This window comes from Melanotaenia boesemani, chromosome 12 (genome assembly GCF_017639745.1).
Source record: "Melanotaenia boesemani isolate fMelBoe1 chromosome 12, fMelBoe1.pri, whole genome shotgun sequence".
In the NCBI taxonomy this organism is placed as follows: domain Eukaryota; kingdom Metazoa; phylum Chordata; class Actinopteri; order Atheriniformes; family Melanotaeniidae; genus Melanotaenia; species Melanotaenia boesemani.
The window spans coordinates 31,672,203-31,696,270 of record NC_055693.1 but is presented as its reverse complement, the minus strand read 5'-3'; the positions used below and the strand labels follow the sequence as shown (position 1 = coordinate 31,696,270).

Genomic DNA, 24,068 nt, shown 5'->3' with positions numbered 1-24,068 from the left:
ACTTCTATATTGAGACCTTATCAGAACATGTGTTGCTTATTTTTTCTTTAACTAATTTAATAATTTTGTGTTAGTGATGAATTAAAGGCCTTGTTGCTTGACTGTAATAACTTGTTTAAACAGAGATGACTTGATTATCAAAAAGTTAACTCATCATATAACATGATAACTGGTGCTCCTGGTTTAAGTGGAACTACTTTGAGCCGTTTGAATTAATGTTGTTTAAGCTCAAAAAAAGACAAACAAAGAAGAAAGAAATACTCACATCCCCTCCGTCATAGCTCCACCTGACGAATCCAGAATTGATTTATGAATGAAGGTTTTCTGACTTGTGAGTGAGTAAAGTGGCAGTGATGTCAGGGGTGGAGAGAAGAGATCAGCTCTCACAGGAATACAGATAAGAACATCACTTTAACGAGAGAACTTCCTTCTGCACCAACAGCAGTCTGATTGGAGGATAGTTTTATATGTCTACACATATATACATCTTTCACTGTATGGTTACTGAACCTTACTTTTCACTTGAATTTCAGAAATTAAGGTTTAAATCTTCTCAGAGGAAGCATGTCATAAGTTTTAGTGCTGGTTTATCCATGTGTTTGTACGGTATGTGTTAAATGATGTGAAGCAAAGGAGGTCAGGGTGACTGTTTTCTTCTCTCTAGATTACAACTCTGTAAACAAGACCAGCTGTCGGGCTCCAGCTGCTCTTGTTTAAAAATCATCATAACTATATCATGAATTTGGACATCCTTAAAAGTGCTGAGACGCTTCCTTGTCAGCTTAATGCCCGTACATATGGAAAGAAGAGAAGTGGAGTTTCCAGTCTCATTTTATTCGTCTAATTTCATAATAACACGACTTTGCAAACTTTAGCCATCTGGCCATGCTTTTTGTAGGCAACCCTTTCAAGCCAGTCATCATTTTTTCATCTTTTATTTAATTTTCCTACCAAAAAACTTTAAAATTTAACATACTAACTGAACCCGGTAGAGACTGAGATTTTTTTTGTCTCATTTTTTCTTTTTTTGAGCACTGATGAGTCAGACCTGGGTTGAATTCTGAGAATAATTAGCAACTAGTTGAATGTTTTTCACCTATAGTCATTTGTTGTTGATACAGAGTAATGTCCTCCTTCAGGACAGTGTCATAAATGAGTATTAAATAAGTAAATCACTAGTATGCAATATTTAGTCATTACATTTAGAAAAAGAAATGACAGAGGCTGTTTTTATTTAATTATTTTTTTTAAAAAGAACATGACTAGGTCTTTTTGTTTTGAAGGTCTTTTAATTTGTAAAACACTTCGGGCAGCATGGCCTGTTGGAAATGTGCTATATAAATAAACCTGACCAGAATCTTAAACTCTGAAACTAAACAATTCGCACAGAAATATTGTGTTTGTTGACACAAAGTCCTGAAATGGCAATGAAATTTACAACTCCTTCATAATTCAGAGCTAAACTGTACCTGAAATCTTTGTACATATCACTTCTGATCAAATCCAATTTAAATCTTTTCACAAGCTGATCAAGAAAAACTAGTATACCCTCTTACTTTATTTCTGTGGTGCATGTTCTTCCTGCGCATGCGTGAATCATGTAGGGGTTAGGTGGACGAGTTCCAGGAAGACTTGAAAAATGGCAGCAACAGAAAAGAAGTGGACTGTGGTGGAGAGGTGTTTGTTGGAAACTGAAAGAGTTAAGGATCATTGACTGTCTCGATAATCAAAAGGCTTGAAACAACACAGACATTTGATCAAATTTGATCAATTTTTCTCCGCCTCCCACAATAGATCACTTTATTCAGCATCCATGTAAACATATCAGTCAGCATCTCTGATCAGATTGATTTCCGTTAGAGGAAATCTTTGTCAATGTAAACGTTGCTAGTGAGACGATCCACAGACCTGAATGTCACCTGCTGCTGTTTTTATATGGAACCACACCTCACCCTGGGCCAGTCCTTTCTCCTCCTCAGTGTTTGAAATCCTCACCAAAGACCATACCAGGTTCACACTGAGATGTTTGGAGAACAAACGGCATGATTTTATAATCCAGCCCAACATATCTGTGTGTCATGTGCGTGTTTGTTTTATGGAGTTCCACAAGGGTCAGTACTCAGCCCTCCTCTTTTTCCATCTATTTGTTCCTGTTTGGTTCAACACTTTATTCCAATGTTATGTAGATCACAGCCAAATGTATATGCCTCGTAGAGGAAAAAGTTCTCTTCTTTTAGATCACTGCTTGGGTCCACATACACGACCCACTGAGCCATGAAAACTGCATTACCAGCTTTGTTTGCTAGGTGCTAGAGCACAGTTTGTCATAAGTAACACCTTAAAAGAACCATAGAAGAAGATAGTACACATGAAAATAATACTAAAGTAGTTAATGCAGTCATCGCTGCACCTCAGACCACTGGATCCTTTCGCAGACGAAATAATTTCTATGTCCATCGTACACACAGTATCTTAAATTTCAATAAGGAAAAGGCCAAAGTAACAACACTGGATCCCTCCTTGTATATATGGTTTCCTTTTCTTAGTCCAACAAGCCAATCATTGAAAAAGCTCAGTGTTAAAATGGACTTTGAGTTAAAGCTTGACAGTCAAGGCAGTTATACAATCAATTCCTTTTTTCAGTGTTTAAGTGCTACATTAATAAAGTTGGATTAGATCTCAAATAAACTTGAGGCTCAGAATTAACCTTATTTTTTAGGCCTTTGAACAAGATATTTAAGAAGTCTGTGAAAATGTAGTCACAGTGTAACTGTGTAATGTCATTTTAGGACATATGAAGAACACATTTAACACACCTAAACAAGCTGTAATTGTTGCTTGAGTCAAGTCTTTAAGTACTAAAATTTGGAATATTAGAGAACCACAAATCAAGAAAGTCTTAAGAAGAAAGCTCTGAATGCATCAACTGAGACTCATTCAGATCAAAAATATGGATGATAACACAGAAGAAGTCGATTATCACTATATGTCAAGGAGTATATTTGGTGGATAAATCATACTGGAATGTTATCAGAAAATATTTCACAGAATAAAATGTGTTATCTGGTGAACTCATTCCTGGAAACAGCTGATGTGTCCTTGGTTCACATTCTCCGAATCACAAACTATGCTGTCCTTCTCTGCATTAGCTGAAGACATTTAGTCCTCTCATCCTGGATTATAGTCTGAAGTTTTCTCTGAAGGTGGTCACAGCTTCATCTTCCCAGCCAGTGGACTGCTGGGGTAAAGCTGTGAGAAGCGACCCAGAGTCCAGACTGGGAAGACGTTTCTGTAGGAGGTGTAGCTAATGGCACAGCTCTTGTTGAACACACCTGCGATGTTCTCCTGGAAAGGAGGAAAAACAGATAAATCTACTATTATATTTCATACCATCATTGTATCATGTCCTTAATTGGATTCATGGCAGAGTAAAACCAGTATAATGTTGAGTGTATGGGTTGTAACTTGCAGAATCACCTGTGGCCAGTCTCCACTGGGCAGCTGCTTATCAATCAGGAGGCGAACGCCTCTCTCTATGGCCTGCTGGTTGGGATGTCTGCTTATACACAACAAGAGATTTGGTGAAAATGATGGATGGAAACACTTCAATCTGAACAAAACACACCCTAATCAAATCTGAGTTATTCTTTACCTCACAGCCATGAGTCCTAACAAAGCCCAGCAGGTGTTGTGGATCTGAGCAGTGCTGCTCTGGATGTAACAACGCTGCTCACACGACTCAAAGTCCTCCCCCCACCCTCCGTCCGACATCTGCCGGTCCAGCAGGAACTGACAAGCTTTCTGAACCTCCTCACACACATCCCTGATCACAAAGAATGCAGCTATGTTGGTTCACAAGTCCTGTTCAGCACCATCAAGAGTTCTCGTAGCTTTTTTTAACTTGACCTTTTTAACTTACTCCTTCTTGTAGATGTGGCCCATGCAGGCAAAAGCTTCGAGGCCAAACCAGGTTCCATATGTCAAGCACACTCCCCAGGAGCTGAACGCAAGAAGCAAAAAGACTGATCATAACCTGTTTGTTAGGTTTCAGGTAGTAAAACACCAAGTCTACACCCACCCTTCCCAGGACCCATCAGGTCTCTGCGTCTTTCTGCAGTACTCCAGTCCGTCTCTTAGAGTGGACCTGAAGAAAAAACAGTTTCCTCTTTAACCTCAACAATAATCTGAAAATGCATACAGAATACGATGATCTGCAAATCTCATCAACTCATATTTTATTCCCAGTAGAACATAAACAACATATCAGATGATGAGACTGAAACATTTTATCATTTCATGAAAAATATGAGCTGATTGTGACTCTGAAGGCAGGAACACGTCTGTAAAAAGTAGTTCCAGGGTGATGTTTAGCATGGTGTAGCATCCTCTTCTTTTAACATCTGTCTGTAAACATCTGGGAAGTAAGGAGACCAGTTGCTGGAGTTTTAGGAGAGGAATGTTGTCCCATTCTGGTCTGATGCAGGATTCTAGCTGCTCTACAGTCCTGGACCTTGGTTGCTGGATTTCTGCTTCCATGATGCTCCAGATGTTGTGTACTGCTGAAAGGTCTGGACTGCAGGCAGGCCAGTTCAGCAGCCGGACTCTTCTCCTGTGAAGCCATGCTGCTGTGATGGATGCAGGATGTGGTTCAGCATTGTCTTGCTGAAATCTGCAAGGTCTTCCCTTAAAGAGACGTTGTCTGGATGAGAGCAGATGTTGCTCTAAAACCTCCATGTACTTTTCAGCATTGATGGAGCTTCACAGATGTGGAAGCTGCCCACGCCATAGGCACCAATGCAGCCCCATCCCATCAGAGATGCAGCTTTTCACCTGTCCACTGATAACAAGCTGGATTCTCCCTCTCCTCTTTAGTCTGCAGGACACGCCGTCCATGCTTTCCAGAAAGAATTAGAACAGTTTTTCACTTTGCCTCAGACCATTTAAATAAGCTTTGGTCCAGAGAAGACGGCGCTGTTTCTGGATCCTGTTAACATCTGGCTTCTTCTTTGCATGATGGAGCTTTAACCTGCATTTGTGGATTTCAGGGTGAACTGTGTTCACAGACAGTGATTTCTGGAAGTCTTCCTGAATCCATGCAGTGGTTTCCAGTAGAGAATTATGTCTGGTTTTATTGTAGTGCTGCTTGAGGACCCCAAGATCACCAACATCCAGTTTTTGTCTTGTTGCATGCACACAGAGATTCCTCCTGATTCTCTGACTCTGTAGATGATATTATACACTGTAGATGGTGGGATTTTTTAATCTTCCACAATTTTCATTGAGAAATCGTTCCTAAATTTTTAAACTCAGTTTGTCTCAGATTGGTGAACCTCTGTCCATCTTTACATCTGAGAGACTCTGCCTCTCTGAAATGCTCCTTTTATACCCAGTAATGTTACTGACTTGTTGCCATTTAACCTAATTAACTGTCAAATGTTCCTCCAGTTGTTTTTGAGATGCACCAATTACTTTTCCAGCCTTTTGTTGCTCCTGTTCCTACTTTTTACAAACATGTTGCTGCCATCAGATTTAAAATGAGCTCATGTTTTCCATGAAATTATAAAATTTCTCAGTTTCAGCATTTGATATATTGCTGCTATTTTATTGGAAATAAAATATGGGTTAGTGAGATTAGCAAAGCATTGTGTTCTGTTTTTTATTTACATTGTGCACAGCATCCCACGTGTTTGGGAAATCAGGTAATATGTAAACAGAGAAAAACCCAGGGTTTCTTGTGTACCTAATCTCCTCAGCACGGTGATCAGGGTAGTTTTTCTGGAAGTGCCTCAGAGCCTGCATTACTGCCGAGGTACACTCCACGAATGTATAATCTATCATTATGTCGCCTGTTGCAGACAAAGAAAGAAATTATCATACATTTCACAACACATACTGGATCCTCTTTTTCACTCCCTACAGATGAAGATAAGGTCCTAAAAGTTTTCCAGCTTCTAAAGGTCGGTTGGTTTCCTGGTTTCACATCAACATTGCAGTTGAGTCAAGGTCCTGGCAGCATCAGCAGAGGCAAGCAAAGGCTTTTATGTCACTTTGTTGATTATAGGTATTTGGTATAATATCATTAAGAGACTTACCAAACACCTCAGAGGGGTTGAGCAGCTCCAGGAGTCTCCCTCCTCTCTTAGTTTCATATGTGGCAAACCCACCATCTGTGTTTCTCATGCTCAGCAGCTACAAAGATACGACAGAAACATGAAGAAAAGGTGAAAATGTTGCAAGATTACAACAGGACAGGCAGCTGAAATGTCTCTGTTGTCTGAAGTGTTTGGTTATAATTAGATATTTGGTAGGGTTGTAACAAGTCCCCATTACTCAAACAAAAGAGTGAGTCCTCTATCTGGTATTTGATCATTTGTATGAAATTTTATTTACTTTATTTATAAATTCTGCACACCGGTTTGATTGTAAAGACTTTCTATGAGCTGCCGTAACTGAAGTTTCAGCTTTCTGTTAACATACTAACAGCATACACAGTCAGAATATAACATGGGTCCATCAATGAATTCCACAATTAAAAATAGGGATTATAAGAATATATGGTTTGTTTGTCTCTGTGATGGAGTGGTGACTTGTGGATAGCCGAAAGCAGGTATGGAAAATGCTGAATGAATGAATTTACAGAGGTTATTCTTGGGATTCTGGAATCATATGCTATTTGCCCGATACTGTCTGTCTACTGCAGATGTCCGGATGTGTCTATTGCAAATTTATGGTGGGTTATGAAGATACATACAGCAACAACCAGGTGAGGTGTTGTAATCACTTAGATTGGACACGGGTTGAACTGTTATCCTCTTTTCCCAAATTATAAAAAAAATGTAATTACAAATTACTATAGATACGCAATAATAGGGAAAAATTAATTCAGTCTAACTTTGTATGCACTGTTGGTATCGAATTTTATATTTCTTTAAATTTTCACAGTGAAGTTGGTCAGTTAAAACACAGAAAAACATTTACCCTGTCCTTGTTAAAGGTGCGTAACAAAAATCAATGACAAACTTATTAAAAAACTGTGCTCACTGGTATCTAATCCCTTTACTAAAATAACTGTTATGTTTTTATTCACTAAGAATTAGTCATTTGTATCTACCTGCCGTGGGTTCACATACATGGCAGCTGCCATATTTGTGCCACCATTTTTGCTACGGCATCTCTGAATGGACAAACAACTGTGTGTGAAGTGAGAACCCCCTGAGCTTTAAAACTGCAGTACCGGCTTTGTTTGTACCAGAGCATTGTTTGGGATAATTAACGCCTTAAAAGAACTATAGAAGGAGACGGTACACATGTAGACGATGTTGAAGTAGTTACCTGTAGTGCAGTCATAGCTGCACCTGAGGTCACTGGATCCACTCACCGATGAAAACATGTTCATAACATTCACCACCATGCTTGGCTTTTTTTATATTTCCTATGCCCATCTTTACCACTCCATGTCAGTAAGTCTTACACACTCTAGGAAGAGATTTAAAATGAGACACTAACTATTGACCTGATTTCCTCTGGTTGCTCATTCCAGAATTTAAAGATGTATTACGTTCCTTTCTGACCATAAAACTTCATGTTCGGATGCATTTAATGGCACAGTGACATCTGTTATGTGCATTTCTGGAGCCGTCGCTGTCCAGCAGCCTTGCAAGGCTGAGAAACCACACTATACAACTTTTCATCTGGGACGGCGCGTGACGTTACAGACGGGTTTGGCTTTACAGACACGTTACACGGTAGCAAACAGATATCAACACGCCGGCTGTTTTGAACACACACCGTGGCTGATTCAACAGAGAAACCTAAGAAAACATCACTGGACTAAGAGAGGACAAAACAAAAAGGACAACAGGAGCTAAGACAAGAGTCAAGTCGTTTACTGTCTGGCTTTCAGCTTTTTAAAAGGCTGTAAAAGGTTTGATAAATATCAGGGTGAGAGGCCATGAAGGACTTTACAACTCAACAGTAAAATTTTGAAATCATTTCTCAAACATACTGGGAGAAAATCTAAGATGCAAACAGAACTAATGTGCTGTCTTTTCTAGGTTGCAGTTAAACATGTGGCAGCTGGATTGATGGATTTCTGGGAAAGACGTGTGAAAAGGCTGCTGCAATAGTTTAGGTGTGAGGAGATAAAACTGGATGGACTCTGTATGTATTGTATGCAAACACATACACATGCTTTTTTTTAAAAAAAGATTTATGCATTGTTGGCATTAAACATTAAATGTCTTTAAATTTTCACAGTGAAACTGACTGGAAAAAAACATAACATCACTTCCTTTGTACTGGTTAAATAAAGGTTTGAAGAAATAGAAAAACTCACCACACTGACAGCATCATACAGACGATCGGTGGTGACGGGCTCCCTGATGGAGGGACAGAGCTCCTCCAGCAGCATCAGTGACTTCAGGCCCTCTGCAGTGCAGTCAACCACGACCCAACCATAGTCACGAGTACTGAAGGGGAAACCTCCCTGACAAACAGGGACACAGACATACACACACATGGATTTCCTTTTCTGTTTGGAGGGAATTTAAAAAGAAAGCGTTGGTATTGTGTAATATTGGCTGTACCTTGCTGTTGTGTCTGTAGTATTTCTGGTATTCAGGAGGATTCTCGGGTATCTGGATGAGTGACATGAGAAAACATTTAGAAGAGAAGCAAACATTCATGTCACAGCTTTGATCTTTGGTTCTCCTGAATGCCTTCGGTGCTGCCGTTAACAGAGCATCAAGTTTAGGAAGGTTTCTTCAGCTCAGGAAAGGACGTGTTTTATAAGTAGTGTTTGTTTCCACTGGTGGGTGAGATGCCTGGTTAATGTACCTGAGTGATGGTGAGAAAGTGATGGGCTTCACAAAGACACCCTGCCAGTCTGGGGTCTTTTTGGGCTCCTGCCTAAAAGATTTGAAACATACGCATAAAATCATTAAAACTCTTACATTTTTTCACTCAGTACAACATGTTGTGGCCAAGGTTAACTTAAAAAACTGGAAGTCTGGCAGGATATTTTTATGTTACCTCAAGAAAAGCCTGAACAGCAAAACAAGTGTCCCAGAGCTGAAATCCATTTGTTCCCTATAAGGAAGAAAAATGACATGAAACTTCTTTTATGAGACAAAACAACGTATGAAACTATGGATTTATTGACATTAGGAGGTCAAATAAGTGGGTCTCATTAAAGAAGTCAGATCAAATTGATGCTCTGGTAGTTTTCAGTCATCATTTTGTGCCTGTCTGAGCACTTTATTCTTCCAAAATGAGCCAAAAATATGTAGCAGTTGGCCTCTAGATGGCTGCAGCGGCCAGAAGAGATTCAGAGCTGGGTAGCAATCAGGAGGGACTGATTGAAGGCAGGTGGGACTGAAGGGTGTGACTACTTAAATCCAGCGGGCAAGCTCTACTATGAGCATTGATTCCCTGGCCCGCTGGTGAGATGGACTTTTTGGTTGTGTTTATTGTACTGTTTTTATGACTTTTAATTGTGGGTCTGCCATGCTGTGACAAGAAACTTAATGTTTTATGTGCTTTGTTTTTAGGGACAGCACTGGCTGCCGTTTGTTTTAGTTGATTTTACATGGTTTGGTTTATCCCTTTTTTATTTCATTTTACCATAATTCATTTAAGTGGTTTTAGCTTTTTAACACTCTGTCCTCTTTTGTCTTCTAGTGCTGCGGCTGGAGCGTCCTTCCCTCACTGGTGTCGTCTGGGACTGGGAGTTCACATAGACGGTGATGTGGTTTGTGGTGCACGCAGTTTATAGCATGGTGTTTTTGTTTGGTAGTAATTGGATTTATGTTTTGTTTGTAGTATAACCCCAGTCCCGCCGCGGTGAGTGTCTGGGTTCTCGGCCGGAGCTCGACTGTCTATCACCTTGTCTTTCTTTGCTGTGCTTTGAGGTCTTAGTCATGTTTAATAAACTGGCATGTGTCTGACCCACACTGACCGCTGTGGCCTCATAATTGGAGCCCCTACGTGCTACACCCATTTCTGCACACCCACCCCAAGGTTACATTTGGCGCTGCAAGTAGGGTGGGTAAAGCGGTCAGTGTGTGACGCATGATTTAATTTTATATATTTTTTTTTTTTTTAAGAAAACGGCAGCCAGTGCAGAAGATCGACGGCACATAGGGCAGGCCCAGCACTCTGGGGCTCGGAAGGACTTGTAGATCATCTTCTCCAGGTCGTAAAAGACTGTCCTAGGATGAGTGGAGCTGAGGAGCAGCTAGCAGCTCTGCGCGAGCAGTTCAGAGCGCTTCAAGCTGAAAATGAACTGTTAAAACAGGCCGCCAGTAGTTCTCCTGTCCCTAATGCCTCTGTTTTTGCACCTAGGAGTGACAGAACTGTGTATGTCCCGCGGGAGAGGAGGTGTCCAAGGTTTTTTGGTGATCAGGATTCGCCTGACAGTATTGGCCTAGAGGATTGGATGGAGGAAGTAGAGGCGTGTTTGGAAGGGCGTCAGTTCTCAAACCGTGAAAAGGCTATCTTCATCCTGGATCATCTGGGGGGTGAGCCCCGGAGTGAGATCAAGCATAGGCCGCAACGAGTGAGAGAGGATCCTTATAAAATTATGGACATTTTGAAACTGTTGTATGGTGGTAAAAAGCCTCTGGTTGTACTGCAGCAACAGTTTTTCGAGTGTAAGCAGCAACAGGGGGAGTCGCTGAGACAATTTTCTCATGCCTTAATGTCATTAATGGACGCTATTCTTGATAAAGACCCAGATGCAGTCCCCAACTCAGAGACCGCGCTGAGGGACCAATTTGTGGAGTGCGTGCGGGACGGTATGCTGCGACGCCACCTGCGGGAGACGGTGAGGAGCAAACCCAGCATGTCCCTGATCGAGATTCGAGAGGAAGCGATTAGATGGTGTGAGGATCTTGATAGAGGAAGTAACTTCCCATTGTCTCAATGCAATGTTACGCGAGCTAATCTAGCAGCTGCCACGCCAGAACGACAGTCTCCAGAGATTCTGGCCATTACAGAGCTGATTAAAAACCAGCAGACTCAAATTGCCTCCCTAGCACAACAGCTCCAGTCTTTGCAGGCTATGGTCGAGCAAACGACTAAATTAACTAAGGAAAGGAAGTGCCTGCGGTGTAATAAAGCAGGACATATTGCACGGTACTGCCGCCAAGCCTTGCCGTCTGCCCCTAGGGCACATCCAGGCTCCAGCACCCAGTCAGTGGAGGCGGAGCTCCCAGAGGTGGGACCAACAGTTGTCTCTCATCAGGTAACCAATCCAGCTGCACTTGATTCTAACCCAGTTCCCCCAGGACTGTTGAAGCAGTTGGTGGGTCCGTGTACGGTGGTGCAGCTGACCATGAATGGGGTGGGGGTTCCCTCATTGCTGGACACTGGTTCAAATGTTACTACGCTGACCAAGAGTTTTTTTTTATGTCACATTTTCAGTCTGACCCGCCTGAAATTAACAACTGCAGGTGGCTCAGTCTGTCTGCTGCGAATGGGCTTGCTATTCCATATTTGGGGTATGTAGAGGTGGAGGTTACGGTTTTAGGTCGGGTGCTTCATGACTGTGGTGTCCTGATTGTGGAAGACCCACCCAGATCCACCTCCTTATTTAAGCAAAAGGAGGTGGTACCTGGGCTATTAGGAATGAACATCATACGTCAACTCTATACTGACCTTTATGGGGAATATGGCCCTTCTATGTTCTCCATTCCTCAGGTTGCCCAGTCCGCCCCTGGTTGGAGAGAAGCACTACAAATGTGTTATTTAGTGGAGAGCGCGCAGAGTGAAGAGGGGCTGGGTAAATTGCGAGTGCATGCGCAAAGCCCGGTCCAGATTCCCGCAGGCACCACAGTGATGGTTCCTGCCACAGGCCCGAAAGGTAAGCAATACAATTCGCTTACTCTTCTGTTAGAACCTGATGATAGTTCTAGCTATATGTCTGCAGGCCTTCTGGTGTCCACAGCCCTGATTGAACTGAAGGATGGGCTGGCACACGTGGCAGTTACAAATGTAAATAATGAAGTAACTTATCTTCAGCCACGCACTACTTTAGGTCTGCTGCATTCGGTCCAGGTGCTGGAGAGCACTAGCCCGGAAATTGTGTTTAGTGAGGGGGTTGATGCCCAGGGTAAGGTGACTGTAATGTGTTCCCAAGCCTCTGGGAGCCCCTCTGAGGGGTTGGACCTGGAATCAGTTGACCTGGGTAATTTGAGCTACCAGGAACAGTTGAAAGTAAGGGAGTTGCTCGGAAAGTACAGAGACGTATTTTCGGCGGGGGATAGCGATCTGGGGTGTACAACACTCATTGAGCATGAGATCCCCCTCACAGATAATATTCCAACTAGGCAACGTTACCGGCGTATTCCCCCATCGCAGTTTGAAATAGTGAAGGCCCACATTAAGCAGCTGTTACAAGCCCAGATTATAAGAGAGTTGCAGTCCCTATGCCGCGCCTCTGGTTTTAGTCCAAAAAAAGGATGGCTCCCTGAGGATGTGTGTGTGGACTACAGGCAGCTTAATGCTAAAACACGGAAAGATGCTTATCCACTACCCAGAATAGAGGAATCCCTTGATGCACTGGCAGGCGCTAAGTGGTTTTCCACGCTAGATCTGGCTAGTGGATACAATCAGGTTCCGGTAGCTGAAGCGGATAGGCATAAAACGGCTTTCTGCACGCCGTTCGGCCTGTTCGAGTTCAACCGAATGGCTTTTGGGCTGTGTAATGCGCCCAGCACCTTTCAACGGTTGATGGAGAGGATATTTGGAGATCAAAGTCTCCAGTCCCTCCTGTTGTATTTGGATGATGTGGTGGTTTTTTCAACCTCGGTAGAGCAACATTTGCAAAGGCTGGAGCTGGTGTTACAGCGGCTACAAAGGGAGAACCTAAAGGTCAAGTTGAGTAAATGTTGTTTTTTTAAGAAACAAGTTAAGTACCTGGGTCATGTGGTGTCTGAGAACGGGGTAGCGACTGACCCAGACAAAGTTGCAGCAGTGGCCCAGTGGAAATGCCCAGAAAGTGTGAAGGAACTGAAATCGTTCCTGGGCTTTGCTAGCTACTATCGGAGGTTTGTCCCGGGTTTCTCTCAAATTGCCTCCCCGCTGAACTCTTTAGCGGCAGAATTGGCTGGCAAAAATAATAGAGTGAAGAATTCAATTAAACTTCACTGGACAGAGACGTGCCAGGCAGCCTTTCAGACGCTCAAAAAGAAGCTGACCGAAGCCCCAGTGCTGGCCTATGCTGATTTTAATAAACCATTTATTCTGGAGGTAGACGCTAGTAATGCTGGGTTGGGAGCAGTTCTGTCGCAAGAGTGGGAGGGCAAAGTCCGACCGATTGCGTTTGCTAGCCGCAGTCTGAGGAAAAGCGAAAAGAACATGCAGAACTATAGTTCCATGAAACTGGAATTTTTAGCCCTTAAATGGGCTGTGGCAGAAAAGTTCCGTGAATACCTGGTGGGACAGAAGTGTACGGTTTATACAGACAATAACCCTTTGAGTCATCTCCAAACAGCTAAGCTGGGGGTGGTGGAACAGAGGTGGGCGTCAGAGTTGGCAAGTTTTGACCTCGAGGTCAGATATAAGCCAGGGAGGGCGAACACAAATGCCGACGCTCTGTCTAGGCAAAATATGGAGCTGGAGCACATGTTAACTCTTACCCCTACGTCTACCCTCTCGGAGGAGTTGAGGTGTGCAATACAAAGGCAGCATGGTGCACTGATCCCTAAAGACTGCGTGTCCCATGCTGTGTGGGTGTCCCCTGACGAAGCTGGAGCTAACCTTGCTGTGTTACAGGCCGAGGACCCGCTGATCCGGGAGTTCCGCCTCTTCTGGGACAGACAGCAGAAACCAACTAAAGAGGAGAGGAGGAGGGCATCCCCGATGTTCCTGAAGCTGCTGAAGCAGTGGGATCGGGTGGTGGAAAAGAATGGTGTCCTCTTTCGACAGGTGGAGTCGCCAGAGGGTGAACCGCCTTGGAACCAACTCTTGTTGCCACAACAACTTCAAGGGGAAGTCCTCCTCAGTCTGCACGATAACCATGGCCACCAGGGGGTGGAACGGACAATAGACCTTATCAGGAGGAGATGCTACTGGCCAGGTATGAACATAACAATTGAAAAGTACTGCAGGGAATGTGAACGCTGTATGTTGGCCAAAGGTGTTCACACTCATCCAAAGAGCTTCATGGGCCATTTAACGGCCGCTAAGCCCAACGAGATCCTGGCCATAGACTTTACGGTCTTAGAACCCGCAGCTGATGGACGGGAAAATGTGTTGGTTATGACGGACGTATTCTCAAAATACGTGCAGGCCATCCCCACCAGGAACCAAACGGCTGTAACAGTGGCGGAGGTTTTGGTCAAACACTGGTTCTGCATTTTTGGAGTCCCTCGTCGGATTCATTCTGACCAAGGACGATGCTTTGAGGCTAGAGTCATACAGGAGTTGTGCCGCCTGTACAACATTAATAAGACGAGGACGACCCCCTATAGACCTCAAGGTAATGGCCAGTGCGAACGATTTAATAGAACCCTCCATGACCTGTTACGTACCCTGCCGCAAGAGAAAAAAGAACAGTGGACAGTGCACCTGCCGCAAGTATTATTTGCTTATAATACTACAAAACACCAATCCACAGGATACTCACCCCATGTGTTAATGTTTGGACAGGAGCCATGGCTCCCTATTGACTGTGTGTTGGGAGCCACAGGTCAGCCAGAGTCGCGGACAGCGGGGGAGTGGGTCATCAACCACCAGGATAACCTAGCCTGCATCTATATGGGAGCAAGGCAGCGACTCCAAGCAGCAGCTGACCGACGAGCGAAACGGCACAATGGCAAGGTCAAACCAGATGTTTTGAAGCCAGGACAACTAGTCTTCTGTCGGGACCACAGCCACAGAGGACGGCACAAAATACAGGACCACTGGAGCCCCGTGCTGCATAAAGTGGTGCGGTGTCCGCGAGATGGAGGGCCGGTGTACACCGTCACTACAGCAGAGACAGAGGGGCCCCTGAAGCAGATACATCGGTCGGAGTTGCGACCAGCGGCAGGTAACGACACAGATTTACTCATGGATGACCCAGGTCTCCCTAGGGATTTGCTCATGGTTCATAACATTGATACCCCCCAACCACCATTTGTTGTCGAGTTTTCCCAGGCACCGGTACCCGATGTGGGGGAGCGGGGCGACTTAATGGCATCACCGCCAGATATGGGGAGGAGGCTGGAAGCAGAACAGGCACCGCGGCGCACCCATAGGACTACAGCTGGACAGCACAGAAACCTGCATCATCTGCCCACATCAGCCATTGTCCAGGCAAATCAATCAGTCACCCTCGGCCAGGGGTTCCATAGGCCCTGGCTGTGAGCCCCATCGACGGGATGTCGATTTAATTTCCCGGGGGCAGATTGTAGCAGTTGGCCTCTAGATGGCTGCAGCGGCCAGAAGAGATTCAGAGCTGGGTAGCAATCAGGAGGGACTGATTGAAGGCAGGTGGGACTGAAGGGTGTGACTACTTAAATCCAGCGGGCAAGCTCTACTATGAGCATTGATTCCCTGGCCCGCTGGTGAGATGGACTTTTTGGTTGTGTTTATTGTACTGTTTTTATGACTTTTAATTGTGGGTCTGCCATGCTGTGACAAGAAACTTAATGTTTTATGTGCTTTGTTTTTAGGGACAGCACTGGCTGCCGTTTGTTTTAGTTGATTTTACATGGTTTGGTTTATCCCTTTTTTATTTCATTTTACCATAATTCATTTAAGTGGTTTTAGCTTTTTAACACTCTGTCCTCTTTTGTCTTCTAGTGCTGCGGCTGGAGCGTCCTTCCCTCACTGGTGTCGTCTGGGACTGGGAGTTCACATAGACGGTGATGTGGTTTGTGGTGCACGCAGTTTATAGCATGGTGTTTTTGTTTGGTAGTAATTGGATTTATGTTTTGTTTGTAGTATAACCCCAGTCCCGCCGCGGTGAGTGTCTGGGTTCTCGGCCGGAGCTCGACTGTCTATCACCTTGTCTTTCTTTGCTGTGTTTTGAGGTCTTAGTCATGTTTAATAAACTGGCATGTGTCTGACCCACACTGACCGCTGTGGCCTCATAATTGGAGCCCCTACGTGCTACACCCATTTCTGCACACCCACCCCAAGGTTACAAATAGAAGAAAAATTTCACCTGCATTTTCATGCCGTCCAATCCCAACCTGCAATACAGAAAACTCACCATCAGCCTGTTTTCATCTTTCATCATTTTCAGCTCCATGAGTGTGTTTTTGTTTTGTTAATAATCATTTAGGTGGCAGCTGACTGACCAGAGGTAGTCGGGGATCCTGGACACATGCTCCTGAAAAGCTGGTGAGGAGGGACCGTCGACATGCCAGCGAACCAGCATATTGATAGCCTTGGAGATCTGAAGAGAAAAGCAAACCGTTTAATTTTAAACCTTCATTTTTTCAAAGTTTTGCATCGAATGATATGAAACCATGAAAATAAGTATTATATTTTGCTAGTTTCTTTGACTTCATGCATCTTGTTTTAATTAACATGTTCTATTTAAGTGTGTTTCCTTATCTCATAATGTAGCTATCCTCTTTTCCTTCCTAACTTTTCCTTTGGGATATGTGAATATTTATTACCGGTCCGATGCTGATACATTTGGTGAAGCGGTCATCAGCCTGGATGTGTTCGTACAGCTCTTTGACAGCCTTTTCTCTCAGTGTGGTGCTGTGGTGGGCTTCGTACACGTTCAAAACCACTAAAAAGAAACAGGAACAGTGTTTGGTATTTTTACTGTTATTTATCCCTATAATGCCACAGGTATCATATTTGAAACATACAGTTTCTGAGACCTTTTGAATCAGTTTATTGTAAAAGCTGCTCAAAACGCTGTTGTACACAATCTGATACCTGTCTTCTGCCCCCTGGTGGAAACTAGGAGCCAGAAGCCTTTACAGCAGTAGTTTGGACATATCACATGGTAATAAATGTTAAATATACAAAAATATATTTGTTAATTATTCTTTTACATTTCATTAAAGGGCCAAATATAAAGTTTAGATTAAAAAAATGTTTGATTTTTCTCTCCATTTTTTCTTGGGTCGGGTTTCAAAGGGTTGCATTTAAAAAAAAAAAAAGTGCATGCTACATACTGTATGTATTCAAACAGCCCATGGAATGACTTAAAGATTTAAGTCATACATGGGCTGTTCTCTGTTAGTTAGAGGTTAGAGGTCCAGCCTTTGACTAGACCATCTAAACTCATTTCTTCAGCAGGATGCTGAGGGTCATTGTCCTGCTGGGACCTCCATCCCAGTCTCATTTTTATGCATTTTGATGGATGCCTGAAGATCAGAGGAAAACCATGTATCCCTGCTTCCAAATTCACTTACAAAACTTGAAAATACAACTGTAAATGCATGAACACACAATTGCTGACAACGTAAAACGTTTCTTATTATTAGCTGTTCCATGGGTGTTGTTAGCGGTTAATCATCATTGTGTTGTGCATACATACTGTAGGCGAAGTTCAGCAGTGTGCTGTGAGGTGTGTACATGTCACATGCTGCCACATTGTTCCTCTGAGCAGGCCAGTTAATGGTGGAATAATCCTGGACATACAGCTCCTAGAGGATTAAATAAGTTAAACAAACACTGACATAGTTTTTATGTTCATGATGCCTAGAGACATAAAAATAATAATAAAAAAAAACCTTATTAATATAATCACCTTATAGTACCAGTCAAAAATGTGTAGACACTCCTGTTATGACACATTACTACAATACACAACCAGTAAACCAATATTTTACTCTTTAATAGAACCTTAAAAAATAAAATGTTGAAAGCTGAAGACACTATTTCATGAAAATTATGAGCTCATCTTTAATTTTGATGGCAGAAACATCTAAAAAAAAAAAAAGCTCCACTTTTGATCCATCTGACAAAAAAATCTGTTTTCTACTTTCAGTTTTCAGTTCGACTGCTTTTTGTCTTTTTTCCTTTTGTCCCAGAAAAGATGCAGATGTTTCTGGATCATGTTCACATGTCGGGATGCAAGGAAGCCCTGATGCAGAGCGACGGCACAATCAGGTGCTGAGGTAGTAGCAGAGCAGCTGGATGGATGCAGTTAGAGCAAACGACACACCAGATCCCCGTTGGCCGAACATCTAATGTGTTAGACCAGGAGAGAATATACAAACAACAGCGCTGGGAAGATTGACACGTCTGCTTCCTCTGAGACAGAAATGGGACATGCGAGCTGACCTGGATCACCCAACTCATCTTCCCATCCAAGATCACACAGACAGCCCTCAGGCTGGATGTTGTGTAGTCTGCAGCTGCTAATAGGCTCTGTGGCAGCAGAATGCATAGACAGAGGGGCTGGGCTGCCACCATCCACCCGGTAGGAGTTGGATGCAAAGCAGTTGTAGGGAAATCCACCACAACCCAGCTCTCTGTGCTGGTGGAAGGATGGGAGCAAGCCTGAGGAATTCCACCAAGGAGCTGGTGGAGGAGGCGAAGAAAGCTTGCTAGGTTGTGGCTATGGAGGCGGGACATGAGCTAGGGTTGAACACCCCGAAGAGGGCGGCTGCAGGGGCTGGTGGGGAGAAGCATGCAAGCAGGGATTTTTACAGGTTTTCAGAATCGACTGGTGATATTGTGTACTGCATATTTGAAATCTTATATTAAAAGACATTTTCTGAAATTGCTCCACAGTTTGTAGATGCAGTACTTTGCAGGCTGCTGAATGTTTGCCCATCTCAAACTTTGCCTCTCTGAGGTGCTCTTGTTTCCTAGCCTGTCGCCAGGTAAACTAATTATTTACAACACATTCCTCCAGCTGCTTTAGCACTGTTTAGTTTCTACATGTCTACATTCTACACTTACATAACTGAACATATGAGACAGATTTAGGCCAGGGATCAGAAACTCCAGTCGTCGAGGAACACTCTCCTGCAGGTTTTAGATGTTTCCTTGCTGCAACACACCTGACTGAAATGCAATGGTTCTCCAACAGCTTGTTGTCAAGTTCTGCACAAGTCTGCTAATGACCCATTAATCTGAAACAGGTGTGTTACAGCAGGGAGACAGCTACAACCTGCAGGACACCAGCCCTCAAGGGCCGACGTTGCAGATTCCTGATTCAAGAAAAAATAAACTCCTTAAACGTATGGAAACGACAGGAAGAAATTAAGCTGTTAATATTAAGAAATAGATTTAAATTCCGTTGTGTTGCGATATTCATAAAGTCCATCCAGCTTGACTGTTATAAAAAGCTTAAACAGGACACTGCAGGCAGTTTTTCCCTTATAAAAGTCAAATATAAAATTTAAGGTGAACAGACACAACACAACACAATGTAGAGAGCAGTCTGACAATTTTCATTTAACTATGAGAGACATCACATAGTAAAAATGAACTATGAACTGAAAGATATTGTCAAGTCTTAATGTAATGAGCCTTCTTGTGGTTCATGGAGGGTCTGGCACCTGTCTGAGGCTGAGAACCAGGGGGTCTTCCTCTGCAGTCAGCCTGACAGCATAACAGAAACTCATGGGCAGGTAGACCTGACGACAGTGACACCACAGGGTGGAGGGGTGGGCTGGCATCCAGGTGGGGAACAACCTGAAAACAGACACAGCTGTTTTTAGAACAGGTCGATTTTTAGAGAGGAAATGTTCACACTGCATCTCTGGTTGAAGAGAACAACATGGACGGTTGGTTCTTACCACATCTCTGGTAGTAATGTGTTCATCCCCTCCCAGCTGTAGACGTTTAAAATAGACAACCAGAATTTACCCCATGATGGAATCCCAACAGCACCACCTGCACACCAACCACACAGAGAGCTTCAGTAGTCCAGGTGAATTTTTGTCATGTTGTTCCTGAAAACTTGCCTTAAACTGTAAGAATATGAATAAATGAATGTTTATTGTCACCACACTCAAAAACAACAGAACAAAATTATAAACAGCTCTCCAAGAGATGCAAACAGTCACTGCCACACACATTCTCACGCATACTCAGATAAGAAGACTGGATACTGGTCAAAAACGTACACAATTGAATACGAATAAATAATGTAAAAAACATCATTAAAATGCTAAAAATATTAACCACCTAAACACCAATGTAGCAGTAATGCACCAAGCAACATAAGTGAATAAAACTGGCCTTATCTTCAAAGAAAGCCTAAACTTATTACCATTTTATACCACCAGAGGGCAGATACATGTTTCTCCAATGCTAACATGTTTTATGATGGTGGTTTATTATAAGTTTATGAGGAAAACCAAGTTAGAAAGACACCCTACTGAGCTGATGAGGATACAGAGCATGTGACAGAGGAAGCATACAAACACGTTGGTGTCCCCTAATGAAGACTAATTCCACATCTTGCTTGCAACCTGTCTCTTCTCTAAACTGGAAGGCTGGAAACCAAAGATGTGACATGCAGTTAGTCAGCTTCAGGACACTGGAGGAAACAATGACGGCTCCAGGAATGTGTAGAATAAATCAAAATAAGTCAGAAGCACATATTTTAAGGTCAGAACGTCACATAGTGTTACTTTAAGGAAAGGTATACAGTATCCTTGTTTGTTTGTTTGTTTTTTTAAGGTATCAATATATTTTCTGTACAGAGGGTTAATAGATTAAGACTGTAGAGAGAAGACTACAGGCCGACCAGTTCAGCACCTGCACTTGTTTCTTCTGCAGCCACACCTCTCTAATATGAGCAGAATGTGGGTTTGCATGGTCCTGTTGAAAAATGTATGACATCCCTGGTAAATAAGTTCTCTTGATGGCAGCATTCGTTGCTCTAAAATCTCCATTAAACATTTCTGTGATTATTCTGCTGCCACAGAAAGTGTGAAACTTTAGCTAAAGCCAGTAATATAAACCCATACACTCACAGAGCCTGACTTTGGTACTTGGATGGTCCTGTTCTCTGGTTCAGAACACACAGCATCAACGTTGTTAAAAAAAAAACATCAGGAATACTAATTCTTCTACCACAATACACTTGATACTGATCAGACTGATCACAACACATTTCTACTGTGTGACTCTTTATTCCAGATCCCTCTGAGCCCAGAGAAGTCAACTTCACCTCTTAAAAGATTAACAGATGGCTTCTTTATTGCACAATTTTGTCTGGTGGCATCTTGTTTTGCACAGTCATTTAACAGCCAGAAGGACCGTGGTTTAAATCTGGGCTGGAGGCTTTCTGTGTGGACCCTGAATTCACATCCTTCCACAGTCCAGCATGCAGGCATCAAGCATGTCAGGTTAAATGGTTCATCTAAACTGATCCCTGGGGTGAGTGTGAGCATGTGTGGATAGGATCCCAGCTTACCCACAACCCTGAGTTGGATTAAATAAGTATATTTAAAAAAAAAAACACTTCATCAATGGATGTTTTAGTAAAGCACGACATTGCTCCACCTGTGTGTTACCAGTTCCTGGTTTATTCCTACCTTTGCTATGGAGGTTGTTCCTGCCACGAACCATATCTGGGTCATCAGGATCCACTCCCAGGATCCTCAATGAGGTGTAGTTCAGTGCAGTGCCGAACACAGTAGACTTATCTTCAGTATGTCTGCAGGTAAACAACAAAAACATGGACAGATCTTACAGAAGAGGTCCATGCCCATACTTCAGGGTTTGGGTTGAAAGGCTCCAAAGTGAGATAAAGTAAAGAAGGAATAGATTATTTCTACCACTCAGATTGCCCTTTATAACTAATGACTCCTTCTGTACCTTGTTTTGGTTTCTAAAATAATCAAAACTTCATAAAAATGATTGTGGATGTGCTGAAATTTATCTGCCTTTATCATTTCTGTATTGTCTTCCCTCACTGTGTTGCCTTGATGATAACACAGCACTCCTTCACAGGGTCTTTGAATAAAAAACATGAAGAACACATGTTGTATTTTCACTCTTTCACTATTAATTTATCTTCCCCGAGAGTGTGGATTGATTTCACCGACACTGTTGACTTACAGACCCCAGCCTCCATCTGGCAGCTGAACCGAGCGCAGGTACCTCACCATCTCCTTTTTCCAGGCCTCAGGCAGAGAGATCTTAGCCACGTGACACGTGATGAGGAGACCTGGAAAGTGTATTTAAAAAAGTTCATGACAAAAAAAAACTGCTGTCAAATCTTCCCGGTTTATTTTTGCATTAATGGCAGTAGAAATGGTGCTCATGTCTGGTGGGAAACAAAAGAATAATTTACCTGGGAGCAGGATGAGAGGTCCACCATAGTCCCCTGCCCAGTGGCCATCCTCTCCTTGGAGGCGACTGTAGAAGTTCATTCCTTTCACAGCAGCATCCACAGCAGTGTGGACGGCAGGAGAGTCGGCCACAAACTTACTCTGTGGGGAGAATCAGAAATAATCAGAAGGAAAATGTTCATTTTATGAGTTCACTCAGTTGTTCTAACAAGTCTGTTTATAGTTCGTTAGTTTTCAAGTGGATTTGCTTCTTAAGAACTTAACCAAAATTGGAGAGAAGCACAAAAAAGTGAATCTACAACAAAAATTTACAAGAAAGTTTGTTTGGTGCCATTCAGGATGAAAAAGGACAGTCTAACTTCAGAAAAGAGAAAACAACTGAAGGCTTACAGTGTCCAGTCCTAGAGAATGGGCTTCCAGCATGCTCTGCTCTCTGTCTGGGGTGTCCTGGTCTTCCACGTAGCACCAGGTCTGCCTGCCCTCCACATTAGTCAGCCTCCAGCGGCTCAGATCTGTGGCTGGTTCGGTCTTGTGAGGACCCCCTCGCCTCCGCAGATACCTGAGCAGATAGAAGACACTGTGTTGTAGTTCGCCTCATGATTTTATATACTAAAATGTGCTGTTATCATTATTTCATTTGGAGGGGATCATCACAGTAACCAGACAACTTCTATATTGAGACCTTATCAGAACATGTGTTGCTTATTTTTTCTTTAACTAATTTATTAATTTTGTGTTAGTGATGAATTAAAGGCCTTGTTGCTTGACTGTAATAACTTGTTTAAACAGAGATGACTTGAATATCAAAAAGTTAACTCATCATATAACATGATAACTGGTGCTTCTGGTTTAAATGGAACTACTTTGAGCCGTTTGAATTAATGTTGTTTAAGCTCAAAAAAAGACAAACAAAGAAAGAAATACTCACATCCCCTCCGTCATAGCTCCACCTGACGAATCCAGAATTGATTTATGAATGAAGGTTTTCTGACTTGTGAGTGAGTAAAGTGGCAGTGATGTCAGGGGTGGAGAGAAGAGATCAGCTCTCACAGGAATACAGATAAGAACATCACTTTAACGAGAGAACTTCCTTCTGCACCAACAGCAGTCTGATTGGAGGATAGTTTTATATGTCTACACATATATACATCTTTCACTGTATGGTTACTGAACCTTACTTTTCACTTGAATTTCAGAAATGAACTTTTAAATCTTCTCAGAGGAAGCATGTCATAAGTTTTAGTGTTGGTTTATCCATGTGTTTGTACGGTATGTGTTAAATGATGTGAAGCAAAGGAGGTCAGGGTGACTGTTTTCTTCTCTCTAGATTACAATTCTGTAAACAAGACCAGCTGTCGGGCTCCAGCTGCTCTTGTTTAAAATCATCATAACTATATCATGAATTTGGACATCCTTAAAAGTGCTGAGACGCTTCCTTGTCAGCTTAATGCCCGTACATATGGAAAGAAGAGAAGTGGAGTTTCCAGTCTCATTTTATTTGTCTAATTTCATAATAACGCCACTTTGCAAACTTTAGCCATCCGGCCATGCTTTTTGTAGGCAACCCTTTCAAGCCAGTCATCATTTTTTCATCTTTTATTTAATTTTCCTACCAGAAAACTTTAAAATTTAACATACTAACTGAACCCGGTAGAGACTGTGATTTTTTTTGCCTCATTTTTTCTTTTTTTGGGCACTGATGAGTCAGACCTGGGTTGAATTCTGAGAATAATTAGCAACTAGTTGAATGTTTTTCACCTATAGTCATTTGTTGTTGATACAGAGTAATGTCCTCCTTCAGGACAGTGTCATAAATGAGTATTAAATAAGTAAATCACTAGTATGCAATATTTAGTC

At 42.7% G+C, this 24,068-nt stretch overlaps 2 protein-coding genes across 4 annotated transcripts; one reads left to right on the top strand and one right to left on the bottom strand.

Annotated features, from left to right (window-relative positions):
- Positions 1–2,972: 2,972 nt before the first annotated feature.
- Positions 2,973–23,153, bottom strand: LOC121649867 (lanosterol synthase-like). Its single transcript, XM_042000965.1, has 22 exons — positions 23,140–23,153; positions 22,602–22,770; positions 22,214–22,352; positions 21,979–22,087; positions 21,453–21,574; positions 19,704–19,800; positions 19,464–19,599; positions 17,489–17,597; positions 16,611–16,729; positions 16,287–16,384; positions 16,151–16,178; positions 9,031–9,087; positions 8,836–8,907; positions 8,586–8,636; positions 8,336–8,485; positions 6,093–6,189; positions 5,741–5,846; positions 4,079–4,144; positions 3,920–4,000; positions 3,653–3,823; positions 3,478–3,556; positions 2,973–3,345 (listed from the first exon to the last, which is right to left on the bottom strand). Exons 1-22 carry the CDS (start codon positions 23,151–23,153, stop codon positions 3,208–3,210), a joined length of 2,208 nt encoding a protein of 735 aa, XP_041856899.1. The 3' UTR covers positions 2,973–3,207.
- LOC121650119 lies at positions 10,675–16,011 on the top strand. Of its 3 annotated transcripts, none has more exons than XM_042001439.1 (3): positions 10,675–11,242; positions 11,698–11,860; positions 15,787–16,011. In XM_042001439.1, the coding sequence occupies exons 1-3, from the start codon at positions 10,697–10,699 to the stop codon at positions 15,843–15,845; spliced, it is 768 nt and encodes a 255-aa protein (XP_041857373.1). In that variant the 5' UTR covers positions 10,675–10,696; the 3' UTR covers positions 15,846–16,011. The 3 variants fall into 3 exon arrangements, 1 of the variants encoding a protein (XP_041857373.1); XR_006012214.1 differs by lacking the exons at positions 10,675–11,242; positions 11,698–11,860 and adding exons at positions 14,826–15,548; positions 15,657–15,697 and having other exon boundaries at positions 15,787–15,808; XR_006012215.1 differs by lacking the exons at positions 10,675–11,242; positions 11,698–11,860 and adding exons at positions 14,826–15,031; positions 15,130–15,548 and having other exon boundaries at positions 15,657–15,802.
- Positions 23,154–24,068: the final 915 nt, after the last annotated feature.